Below are 13,383 nucleotides of genomic sequence, written 5' to 3' on the forward strand. Positions count from 1 at the left end.
AGAAATGGAAAAACATTCCATGCTCATGGATAGGAAGAACAAATATTGTGAAAATGTCTGTACTATCCAAAGCAATCTACACATTTAATACAATTCCTATCAAAATACCACCAGCATTTTCACAGAGCTAGAACAAACAGTGCTAAAATTTGTGTTGAACCACAAAAGATGCTGAATAGCCAAAGCAATCCTGAAAAAGAAAACCAAAGCTGTAGGCGTTAGGATTCTGGATGTCAAGCTGTATTACAAAGCTGTAATCATCAAGGCAGTATGGTACTGGCACAAAAACAGACACAGATCAGTGGAACAGAATAGAGAATCTAGAAATGGAGCCATAACTATATGGTCAACTAATCTTTGACAAATCAAGAAAGAAAATATCCATGGAAGAAAGACAGTCTCTTCAACAAATGGTGTTGAGAAAATTGGACAGCCACATGCAGAAGAATGAAACTGGACCACTTTCTTACACCATACAGAAAAATAAATTCAAAATGGGTAAAAGACCTCAGGGTAAGACAGGAAACCATCAAAATCCTAGAGGACAACACAGGCAGAGAAACCTTTTTGACCTGGGCTGTAGCAGTTTCTTACTAGACACTGCTGGCGGCGAGGGAAACAGAAGCAGAAATGAACTATTGGGACTTCGTCAAAATAAAAATCTTCTGCTCAGGGGCGCCTGGGTGGCACAGCGGTTAAGCGTCTGCCTTCGGCTCAGGGCGTGATCCCAGCGTTCTGGGATCGAGCCCCACATCAGGCTCTTCTGCTATGAGCCTGCTTCTTCCTCTCCCACTCCCCCTGCTTGTGTTCCCTCTCTCGCTGGCTATCTCTATCTCTGTCAAATAAATAAATAAAATCTTAAAAAAAAAAAAAAGAAATCTTCTGCTCAGCAAAGGAAACAATCGACAAAACTAAAAGGCAGCCTGCTGAGTGGGAGAAGATTTTTGTTGTTGTTGTTGTTGTTAGTCACCAAACAGTACATCAGTAGTTTTTGATGTAGTGTTCCATGATTCATTGTTTGCATATAACACCCAGTGCTCCATGCAATATGTGCCCTCCTTAATGCCCATTACTGGGCTAACCCATCCCCCCACCCTTCTCCCCTCTAAAACCCTCAAATTGTTTCCTGGAGTCCATAGTCTCTTATGGTTTGTCTCCCCCTCTGATTTCGCCCTCTTCATTTTCTCCCCCTTGATTTTTCCCTTCCTTCTAATGTCCTCCATGCTATCCCTTACATTCCACAAATAAGTGAAACCATATGGTAATTGACCTTCTCTGCTTGACTTATTTCGCTTAGCATAATCTCTTCCAGTTCCATCCATGTTGATGCAAATGTTGGGTAATCATCCTTTCTGATCTTTGAGTAATATTCCATTGTGTATATGTACCACATCTTCTTTAGCCATTAGTCTGTTGAAGGGCATCTCGGCTCCTTCCACAGTTTGGCTATTGTGGACGTTGTTGCTATGAACATTGGGGTGCATATGGCCCTTCTTTTCACTACAACTGTATCTTTGGGGTAAATACCCAGTAGTGCAGTTGCTGGGTCATAGGGTAGCTCTGTTTTTAACTTTTTGAGGAACCTCCACACTGTTTTCCAAAATGGCTGTACCAATTTGCATTCCTACCAACAGTGTAAGAGGGTTCCCCTTTCTCCACAGCATTGCCAACATTTGTTGTTTCTTGCCTTGTCAGTTTTTGCCATTCTGACTGGTATAAGGTGGTATCTCAATGTGGTTTTGATTTGAATTTCCCTCATGGCTAATAATATTGAACATTTTTTCATGAGTCTGTTAGCCATTCGTATGTCTTCTGTGGAGAAGTGTTTATGTCTTCTGCCCATTTTTTGACTTGATTACTTGTTTTTTGGGTGTTGAGCTTGAGAAGTTCTTTATAGAACTGTATAGATATAGAACTGTAGATACAGCCCTTTATCTGTAGTGTCATTTGCAAATATTTCAGAATGGGAGAAGATACTAACATATGACATTGACAAATGACATATCTGATAAAGTGTTATTATCCAAAATCTATAAATAATTTATCAAACTCAATACTCAAAAAACAAGTAATCCAATTAAGAAACAGGCAGAAGACATGAATAGATATTTTTCCAAAGAAGACATACCAGATGGCTAACAGGCACATGAAAAAATGCTCAGCATTACCCATCATTAGGGAAATACAAATCAAAACCACAATGAGATATCACCTCACACCAGTCCAGAATAGCTAAAATTAACAACTCAGGAAATAACAGATATTGGTGAACATGCAAAGAAAGAGGAATCCTTTTGTGCTGTTGGTGGGAATGCAAACTGGTACAGCTACTCTGGACAACAGTATGGAGGTTCCTCAAAAAGGTAAAAATAGAACCATCCTGCAATCCAGCAATTGCACTCTAGATATTTACCTAAATGATTAAAAATACAGATTCAAAGGGGTGCATGCACCCCAATGTTTATAGCAGCATTATAAACAATAGCCAAATTATGCAAAAAACCCCAATTATCCATCAAGTGATGAATGGATAAAGAAGTGGTATATATACACAATGGAATGTTACTCAGACATCAAAAAAATGAAATCTTGCCATTTGCAATGATGTGGAAGGTGCTAGAGTGTATTATGCTAAGTGAAACAAGTCAGAGAAAGACAAATATCGTATGATTTCACTCATGTGAGATTTAGGAAACAAAACAGATGGACATATGGGAAGGGGGGGGGAAAGAGAAAGGGAAACCATAAGAGACTCTTAAGGTTAGAGAACAAACTAAGATTGATGGAGGGCTATGGGTGGGAGTTAAATGGGTGATTTGTATTAAGGAATGTCACTTGTTATGATGAGCATTGGGTGTTATCTGTAAGTGATGAATCACTAAATTTTATTCCTCAAACCAGTATTTCAGTATATGTTAACAAGAATTTAAATCAAAATTTGGAAAATTTCATTCATTCATGAAATATTGAATACCTGTAATTGATCTAAAATCTTGCAGACACTCAGAAATGTACATATAGTCCCTGTTCTCACCAAGCTTGCAGTCAAATAGAGAACTTTGCCATTAAATAAGTAATTAATTGGAAATGTGGTTAATGTTAAGATATGAGGTTTCTGTGAGAGGATGTGGAAGATCTGGAAAAGTATGTGATAATAAATGGAAAGATGGCAGGCAGAGGGATGAAAGGATTTTTGCAGGGGAGTGTGACAGCCATGAATGCTGGCTACAGTGAGGAAAAGGGTTTGGGGGAGAGAAAAAGTAGAGTTAGGGAGACCAGTTAGGAAGCTCTGGTAGTGATCTAGATGAGAGACGATGTTGTGAAAATGATTAAAAAGTTTTGCAATTCATTTTAATACACCAAAAATCCAGCACCTTAGTAAAGGGACACTACCAATCAACACTCCTGTGAAAATCCTTTTATGACTCCAGTAAAAATTCACTGTTGGTTAAAAGTGACAGTATGTTTTAACAATCATGAGAATTAGAGATGTTTCCCAAATGATAGAAGGATTTTGTGGTACAATTTCTGATTTCTCACCCTCACCAGTTTTATTGATTGATAGGTTGATTTATAGTTATCTGAAGTAGATATTATAAGTGAAATGGTAAACTGTTATATTAAAAATCAAGAAAAAAGTCCACTATAAAGGAGCAGGGAATGTTAATAAAAAACCTAGATTAAGGACTATTAGTACAGTAATGTGAATAAAACTCTTCTAAAGCCAAAGGAATATATTCTGATATATATAAAAAAACTTTGGTGGTAAATCACTGATAAAGTTTTATAATGTCATCAATGTATTTTAATACTCTTAACCATGCAAGGGCACTAAACTGGAATTTTATTAAGTAGCATTTTCAGGAGCTTCACAGTCCAGAACAGATGTTGATTCATTATAAATGAAATAATTTTAAGATAATCTTAAAAAGTAAAGAATATGTTAATATATTCTTCCTACAAAAAATTAAAATAATTCAGAAAGGTAGAGATTACAAGGGCCTCCTGTTCTTTCTCTAGCCTGGATAAAACCTCTTTCAACAGGTAGATGTTTATCCATATTTTTTTTGATGTACAGGCAATTGTGTGTATGTTCATATTTTACCATAATGAAATACATAGTTCTACCTCTGTGTTTTTAGCATGAGTGATTTTACTCTATATGCGTTCTGAAGATTTGAAATGAAAGAAATGCCATATTTTGACCAAGAACATTACTATCTACAGAAAGCAAGGGTAGGATGTTTCAACATTGGAAATTCACCACATTGCCAAAGAGGAAAAGTTACATAATCACCTCAGTAGATGCTAAAGACATTTTATAAACTTTAATACCTTCTCTTTAGAAGTTGAGGAAGAAAAATATACTTGATTTATTTTCTTTACTGTTCTGGAAATAACTTTCGTGTGTGTGTGTGTGCATGTGTATCACAAACTCAATACAAATTAATTGAAAAATGCATTAAAATTACCTGTGATTGAACTACTGAGATTATGGGTATATATTTTCTCAGAATCACTGTGTAGTTTGCTAATGAATTTATTATATTTTTGCCATGTCATTACATCTTTTTCTCCAAAGGCATATAGTATGGAACAATTACATTTTAACCATTTACTTATGTTAGGACATTTAAATTATGCACATCCTAAATTATTTCTCTGAAGATATTCCTTAGGATAGAGTTAAATATTCTGGGCAATGGATATATGACATTTTTTTCTCTCTGTTTTGAATTTGCCCTTCTGAAAGTTACTGTAGCAGTGGTCTATGAGAGAGTTCATTTACATGTGTGACATGTTAACAGAAAAAAATAATCAGAGAAAGTTACATTAATTGTTGTATATAAGACAGTCAAACCTTTCACATTGTGTAGGTGCTTTTAAAAATGGTTTTTGTTTTTTTTTTTTGACTCCTCAGAAAACCAGACAAACAAAACAATAGATACTTCTGTTAATAAGAAAGCAGCTGATAGCACATCACAGGTAAGATTTCTTCCGTTTCAAAGTAAAATTCTAATTACAGTCCATAGGATAATGGATTTCCATCAGTATTCTTTAGTACAATTAAAATTACTACAATTTAGTAGTCATACTTTTCAGACCTGGAATTTCTATTTATGTTTTTCAGTTTCTGCTTTTGAGATTCCTTGTACATTCATTAATACTATATTTTCCTTTATTTCTTTAAATGTATTCTTAAAAGCTGTTTTGAAGTCTTTGCTGAATTCAACATCTGGTTCCACTTGGGAGTCACTTTCACTTGACTGTGTTTTGTTTTTCGTTGGGTTCTACTTTACTGGGCTTTTGCATGTTTGTCTAATAATTTTTGATAAATTTAAAATTTAGTAAATTTTGAAAATTGGACCTTATAAATATGTTGCTGCAAGTGGATTCTGTTACATTCTTTAAGAATTTGTTAAGAACTTTTAGTTTTGGATTTTAGATTGTTGTGTGTGTTAGTTAACAAATCATTTTCTATGAAGTCAGTATTATAGAAAGATTTAGAATTGTAAGATTTAGAATTACATCATTATCTTTGGATTGTGCCTGAAATTTTTAATGTCAAGGAATTGTTTTCTTTAATTATGTAAAGTCTGAATTTTACAGTTGAAAACCTTAATCATTTGGAGCTGATCTCAGTATAATATGAAGTAATTATGATATACACAGCACATGTCATGCCTGGTGTTAAGCTCTTTGTATGCATACTTGGATTGATCCTCGTAACAGGCCCCATATGGAATTTGGAAATTTGAGTTTGGAAATTGAGGGTATTATCTTTTAATGTAAATTCACATTGCTAACATTAGCTGGAACTAAAAGATGTCCTCAGTCTTTTTGACTTAAAGATACTGGTTCTTTAGGTCTATATTGTACTACTTCCTTTTTTGTTGCTCTTATGTAGTTAAAAAAATTTTTTTAAATTCCATTTCTAATGATTTAGGACAATGGGTTGACTTGGGTCAGGTTGATGTCAGTTAATAGTGTAGCACACCATATCTTAGCATAACATACCTTTTGTTACGGGAAAAACAGATTATTTTATATAACTTAATTCTAGCTTTGAATTTGCCTTTGGTGTTTTAGTGAGTTAATATTGATAATATAGTGTAGGATTGGTCAACATTTTAAATGCTGGAAAATGGCGTTTGTGTTTAATCACTTACCAGTGAAAGCACCTAATCACTTTAATAGCCCTGTGCAGTGGACAAATTAAAAAAAAAAAAACAACTTCTAGAATTTCTTGTGAAAATCTTTCAGAATTATTTTCAATACAACAGATGTATATAGCTCATGAGTATTCGGGGTCATTTGTCTGACAAACTCTGTTTTTTCAAGGAAAGACATTTAGTGGTCCAGATTGAACCAGGCTACTCATCCTTTTTGCCCCTTAGTGTTATTTCATTTTTCCATTATGTCTGCCAGAGTTTCCTTTGCAAAATGAAGGTTTTGTTTTTCAGAGTGGAAAAGCCACAGGCAGTGATTCAGGTGGTGTCATTGATCTCACAATGGATGATGAAGAGAGTGGAGCTTCCCAAGGTACTTAAAAGTAATCGTACGAGTACCAAGAATTTTTTTTTTAAAGATTTTATTTATTTATTTGACACAGAGAGAGATAGCGAGAGAGGGAACACAAGCAGGGAGAGTGTGAGAGGGAGAAGCAGAGTCCCCGCTGAGCAGGGAGCCCGATGCGGGGCTCGATCCCAGGACCCTGGGATCATGACCTAAGCCGAAGGCAGACGCTTAACGTCTGAGCCACCCAGGCACCCCCAAGGAATGTTTCTGATAACATTTTTTTCCTTTAAATCCAGTGTAGTAATCAGTGAAGACAGATCTCTGTGGCATTATGCTTGATGTATTTGTATCTATTTTAGAATAAGAGTTTTTATATTATGCCATGTAGTGGTTACCTATTTTTAAGGGCTTCTTCTGAGTTGCAGAGATTTATTCCATAGGCTGTCCTATACCTTTTTTGAGGTTAGACACTCTATGTGTATCTTATTTTAATGACTGGATAGTGTAAATAAGCAACCGTCTATATTATCAAACAAAAGAACCTAAACTGCGGTAGAGTAATTGGAGTTCAAGATCACTGATTAAAAAACTCATCAATTTATAGGTATTTGCTTAGGAGAATGTCCTTGCTATAGATAATAGATACATAGATATGTATGATTATAGGAAATGAAATTATTTTGATTGACATGATACTGTATCGAGTTCAGTAATAGGATTCTTTCATGAAAAACAATGTGAAACTATATTTCTGTAAATGTGAATTAGAATATGTGATAGAATCAACAGTGAATTATTTAAGGCCGTGATGTGATGTTTTAAACTAGTAAATGTGTACATAATTAAAATGGAAATAAATTGTTCTCTTAATGGTAAATGTGACTGAGTGGCAAGCAAATGTAAAATTCACAAATAAAAGAAGAGCCTGTATTTCTAATTTTTGTTTATCAATAATCACAATGTCTCACTTTGAATTAATAGACCCTAAAAAGCTAAACCATACTCCTGTGTCAACCGTGGGTTCTTCTCAGCCTGTGTCTCGACCATTGCAACCCATCCAGCCAGCACCACCTCTTCAGCCATCTGGGGTGCCAACCAGTGGACCATCTCAGACAACCATTCATTTACTACCTACAGGTAAACTTGCTGAGTCGTTGAGTTGAAGCTTTTAGTTTTGCTTACAGTGAAATATGACTATGGAAGTAAGTGGAAAGATTAGATAGAAAATTAAGGATAATTCTCTGTTATTTTGAGGACAGTGCATCTTTTTGAATGTAGTATAACTTAGATTTGCTGACCATCTTAAGTAGCAGCACTGACTGATAAAGAGTGGTTATAAGGAAGAAAAATTACATATGTCTTTGTCATCTGCCACTATAAGCTGAAATGAATATAGTTTCTCTTTAGGGGATGGCTGTAATGATTCATTCTGATTACAACTACAAAGTAATAATTGACTGATGAGGAAATAAATTTTAAATGATTTTTAATGTGAACTAGTTTTAACTAGCCTAACACTACCATTTAGAGATAGTTACTAATGTTTAACACACTGCCTCTCAAGAAATTATAAATCCTATATTTTCTTTTTCTTTTTTATTTTATCTTTTAAACATCCTGTGTTTTCAAGATGTAGCCTAGATCTCCTAACCTGTTGGGAAGCCAGTCAAGACAGTTTGTCTTTTTTTTTTTTTTTTAAAGATTTTATTTATTTATTTGAGAGAGGGAGAGAGAGAGCACGCAAGTGGATGAAAGAGTGCAGGGGGAAGGAGGGGTAGGAGAATAGAATCTCAAGCAGACTCTGCGGAGTATGGAGCCCAACACGGGGCTCAATCTCACAACCCCGATATCATGACCTGAGCCAAAACCAAGAGTTGGACGCTCAACTAACTGAGCCACCCAGGTGCCCCTGTTTTTTTTTTTTTTTTTTTTTTTTTTTTTAAATAGCCCATCATTAGAGATTTATCTGCAAAATTATATATGGACTTTTCTCATTAAGGAAAACATTCAGTTCACATGGAATTGTGAAATCAAAGTTTAAGTCACCAATTTAGAAGGCAATATCATTATGCAAAACATGTGCAGTATAGATAATAAAATGGGTAATAAAGATATGAAGAGGTAAGTATTCCTCCTTGTGTGCTTTCCTCCCCTTTCTAAAGGCTCACATTGAAAGTTCAGATATGTGAAGACTAAGTTGAGATGCTAATAAATAAGCCATTAGTAAAGAAACCTTTTTATCTTTGTCATATCCAGTATTTACCTCCGAATTTATTTTATTATGGAACCCATTTTTCCATAGGAAAGTAGATTTATTACTATTTTTTTATTATATAGTTAATATGTGGTTATTTCTAAAATGTGATGATAATTCAGAGAGTTATTAACAAGAAAATGTTAACTCCTAAAATAATTATTGTAGTTCATGCTGCCAGTGAACAATTAGGAGTTTTTTGATAAATATATTTATCAAGGCAGGAATGTTCTCTGGAACATAAATTAGGAGGAATGCTGGAGTAGAGAAGGGAGAATTCTGTATTTTAATTGATGTTTATTGTTTTGAATTAGGAGATGGTTTGGTTCACCTAAAGAAAATGTCCATTACAATAGCCAGCCAGTTTCTTGAACTGTGGGAATACAGTTACTCCTGGATTTATGCCATTAGGAAGAAGGCCTGGAGGGCCCCAAATCCCACTCTACTAAGAATAATTAAACGTTGAGGGGTGAAAATTTGCTCTTTTAAGTCACTCCCTTAAGATCATACTCTCAAGTCTTTACATGCTTATCATCAAGTCAAACTAAAGAGTGGGCAGGGCATTGGACATGGTTGAGGTGCTCCCTTTTTCTGAGGTTTGGATTGTAATAATAGTTACTATTAATTTTTGTTGGCCATATCACTGTTCTTGTTCAAGATTACAAAAGGAGACTGTTGTCTGTATTTCTGTCTTTATTCTAGATTTTATGCAAAATTAGTTACCATTAATAACTGCTTACTTAACATAACTGCATTTTAATATTTTTCTGCTTTTCATTAGCTCCAACCACCGTGAATGTAACACATCGTCCAGTAACTCAGGTGACCACAAGACTCCCTGTACCGAGAGCTCCTACAAACCACCAAGTGGTTTATACAACTCTCCCAGCACCACCAGCTCAGGCTCCCCTGCGAGGAACTGTTATGCAGGCTCCTGCTGTTCGGCAGGTCAATCCCCAAAATAGTAAGAGAATCTTTTCTTGTGTATGGCCTCAAGTTACATGTAGTTCCTCAGCATTTAGTGGGCTTATATTGACATTAGATTTAGCAAAAATTGCTTAGGATATCATAGTGAAACTATTATTAATTTTTCTTTTTCGCTTAGGAGAGTTAACCATAAAAATGGGACGTGTTATTTTATGATTTGTGCTCTGTGTGTTGTCTTCAATTTGATTTTATTTATGGCCTGTATTATCACAATGCTCCATTTGATAATGGTCTGCACTCTTCTAAGAGATACCTTGCCTAATTAAAGTGGAAATGATTAATTGTGGCATAGCCCAGATAATGGAAATAATGGTTAAGGAGAGATAGAGTCTTAAAGTTGTGGAAGATGGCTGAGAAATGGAAGAAGGGAAATGTTAAAGGAAATCTGTTGTTTCTGCGTGTGTGCGCGCGCACACACACACACACACATGCACACATATAATTTTATATATAGTATATTTAGTAGTAAAATACATCATGCAAACAGAAGTTTATAAAAAGCATATGTTTAAAAAGCATATGTTAAGTTTAAAGAAAACAAAATGAACCACCTATGAAATCTCCACCAGCCTAAGAAATAGAGTTTTATCGGTATCCTACAAGCCTACTGTATGCCTTAATTGTATCCCTCTCCCTTTTCATCAGAGGTAACCACCATCTTCACTTTCTGTTTTTCTGTATGATTTTGCCACAAATAAATATCACCAAAAATACTTAGTTTTGCAGAATTAATAGCAAGGGCAAATCTAGCTGTTTAAAGAAACTGTCATTAATAAATGATGATTTTGAGGAGAAAATTAAACTAAGCAGTCTCTGGTTTACAATCTGGCTTCTGTTTTTCTCAAGTTTACAAGAGGTTTTCTGGGAAATCAATCAGTAGGGTCATGAATGAGTTCTGGGAAACTGGGCTCACTATAGTCAAGGTATCTGGCAGAACTATAGTATGGGCCAGGAATGGAATATGTGGCAGTAATATGGTCCGGGCAGTAGGTGACTTTAAATTGTCTGTTTGTGTTGCCCTAACATATGTCAAAATAGTTTTCTGTTCAGTGAGACGAGTATCCTCAGCTATTCAGCATGGCATTGAGAGAAAGCAAGGAACCTCATTAACACAAACCAGGGATAACTTACAGTCGAGATTTCTGTTCTAGTTGAAAAGATGAGAGAGCAGAGATTTTTTTTTAAGATTTTTATTTATTTGAGAGAGAGAGAGAGACAGAGATAGCAAGAGAGAGAGCACACAAGTAGGGAAGAGAGAAGCAGGCTCCCCAGTGAGTAGGGAGCCCGATGTGGGGCTCTATCCCATGACCTTGGGATCATGACCTGAGCCGAAAGCAGACCCTGAGCCACGCAGGTGCCCCAAGCAGAGATATTTTTGAGGACAGCTTCAGTTTGTCTACCTTTAGAGTTTTACTGCTCCATTCTGGCGTGTTTGATGTCTACATGTGGTGTACCGCTGTGTTCTGCTGTTCTAGGGTTTTTGCTTGTAGTCCTCCTGGTAGGGATTCTGTTTATTTCTCTCCTGTGCTGGATCTCCACTATTTCTTGTATCTCATATTTTCCTCTTTCTTGATTTTCTCTCTCATAATTGGTGACACACATCCTCCAAGGGCTACTTGAGAAAGTGTTTTATAGAGATAGATTTATTTTGGTTGCTTTATACAGGAAAATTTCTTCCTCCTCATGCTTATTATTTGGTTGATTATAGACTTCTAGGTTCGAAACGTTTTTCCTTCCAAATTTAAAAAATATCACTTTGCTGGTTTCAAGTGTTTAATCAGTGTTCTACCAAATTTAGAATAGAAATCTAGGGTTTTTTGTTTGTTGGTTGTTTGTTGGTTGTTTTTTTTTTTTAGAGAGGGAGAGAAACTTAAGTAGGCTCCCCGATGCAGGGCTTGATGTTACAACCCTGAGATCGTAACCTGAGCCGAAATCAAGAGTCAGACGCTTAACTGACTGAGCCATCCAGGTGTCCCTAGAATTCTAGTTTCATGCCTTAATTTTCTTTTGTAGGTGTCACAGTTCGAGTGCCTCAAGCAACTACATATGTTGTAAACAATGGACTAACCCTGGGATCAACAGGACCTCAGCTCACAGTGCATCACCGACCACCACAAGTGCATACTGTAAGTGTTGATGTTTGGATTTCCAAAGTTTTCACCTGTAGAGCTGTCAAATATTATTGTAGTTAGCATTTATCCTTCAGCCTGGTTGTATCAAGAGAAAATGACAGGTCTTCTGTTTTTCCAACAGAAGTTTATTTAAGAAAATAGATCTTATCATTATATGAACAAACGTTCTTAAGGATGTCCTCATCAAGGATCACTGAGTTTGTTTGTGGTGGTGTACAGTGTTCAAGAAGAGTCCACAGCTGGGGCATGTGAAGTGAAAGAGACCGTTTTTAACTCATGGTTACATTAAAAAGAGTATTTTTGAACTTTAAAAAGTATTTTTGAAAGTATTTTTTCATGTTCTACCTTTATTCTTTTCTTCAAAACCTTGTAATGGTTCTGATTGGTACATTGCCATCACTTTATTGTTTTTAATAATCCAGTGGTATTGGGAATTCACTTGTTAAGAGATGACAGAGAAGATCAAAGATTTCTTCTTAGATTTAGGCTCCAAAACAATGTCGAATTTTTCTGTGACATGATTATAACAGTGTTTGGTATGGTATACCATGTAAATGGAAATGCTGGCTTTATGAGAGGGAGGAGATTGAGATTTTGTTTCACTTTTCATCAAGCAAAGTGTCCCTTTTTAAGTATGCATAGTAATTGCTGGCATTTCTTGAGTGCTTGCTATGTACCAGGCACTGTTAATATACTTGGTTCTCACTCAGGAATCCTTTAGGACTCTTGCTCTCCTTTTTTATTCTTTATTGTAGATGCGGCAGCTAATATACAGAGAGTAAATACCCCAGGGTCTTACTTGTAAAAACTCAAGCATTCCAGCTTTCTAGTCTATCCACTTAACAGCTGTTATTTTTCTTATTCCACTACAATGAAAAAATTAGTGGAGCACTAACTGTATACCAGGCACTCTACTAAGTATATGTCTTATTTAATTCTCACAACCCTATGAGGATTATTATTCTCCTTTTGATAGACGAGGATACTGTGTCACAAAGATGTTAAGTGGTTACTCGGGTTACTCAGTGTCATTACCCAAGCTAATGTAAGAGCCATTTTAACACAGGTTGTCTGATCCCAGCACCTACAGTGGTTTTAGTGTTTCAGATCTGGCCCTATTAGAATATGTGGTGAATGTACCATTACTGTTATTTGCAGCTACAAATAATTTCTTTCATTCCATATTCCTCCAAAAAATATAGAGTAAAAATCTCTAATACCATAGTTTTACAAATTTGATGAACAAATTTGATGACCTATCAAGAGCTTTTTTTTTAAAAAAACAGGAGCCCATTTGTATTGTCTTATAATAAACTGTGTATCTCACAGGAGGAACTTTTTAAAAAATTGTATTTTAATTAATGTAAAAAATGCTTTTAAATGAGAATTTGCAAATATATAAATAGAGAGTATACTGTGATGATTCCCACTTATCCATCACTCATGACTTAACCAGCATATGGCTAATCTTTTTCATATATAATGCCACCC

At 35.5% G+C, this 13,383-nt stretch overlaps 1 protein-coding gene across 4 annotated transcripts in view; it reads left to right on the top strand.

Annotated features, from left to right (window-relative positions):
• Positions 1–13,383, top strand: part of ATF7IP (activating transcription factor 7 interacting protein) — a 121,191-nt gene that overhangs the window by 101,217 nt on the left and 6,591 nt on the right. For all 4 annotated transcript variants that reach the window (XM_019798301.2, XM_002917971.4, XM_019798300.2 and 1 more), the window contains 5 exons: positions 4,922–4,986; positions 6,465–6,543; positions 7,501–7,656; positions 9,555–9,737; positions 11,774–11,886. In XM_019798301.2, the coding sequence (XP_019653860.1) occupies positions 4,922–4,986; positions 6,465–6,543; positions 7,501–7,656; positions 9,555–9,737; positions 11,774–11,886 (596 nt within the window). The remainder of the gene's footprint in view (positions 1–4,921; positions 4,987–6,464; positions 6,544–7,500; positions 7,657–9,554; positions 9,738–11,773; positions 11,887–13,383) is intronic.

The sequence above is a fragment of the Ailuropoda melanoleuca genome, chromosome 16 (assembly GCF_002007445.2).
Source record: "Ailuropoda melanoleuca isolate Jingjing chromosome 16, ASM200744v2, whole genome shotgun sequence".
Lineage (NCBI taxonomy): Eukaryota > Metazoa > Chordata > Mammalia > Carnivora > Ursidae > Ailuropoda > Ailuropoda melanoleuca.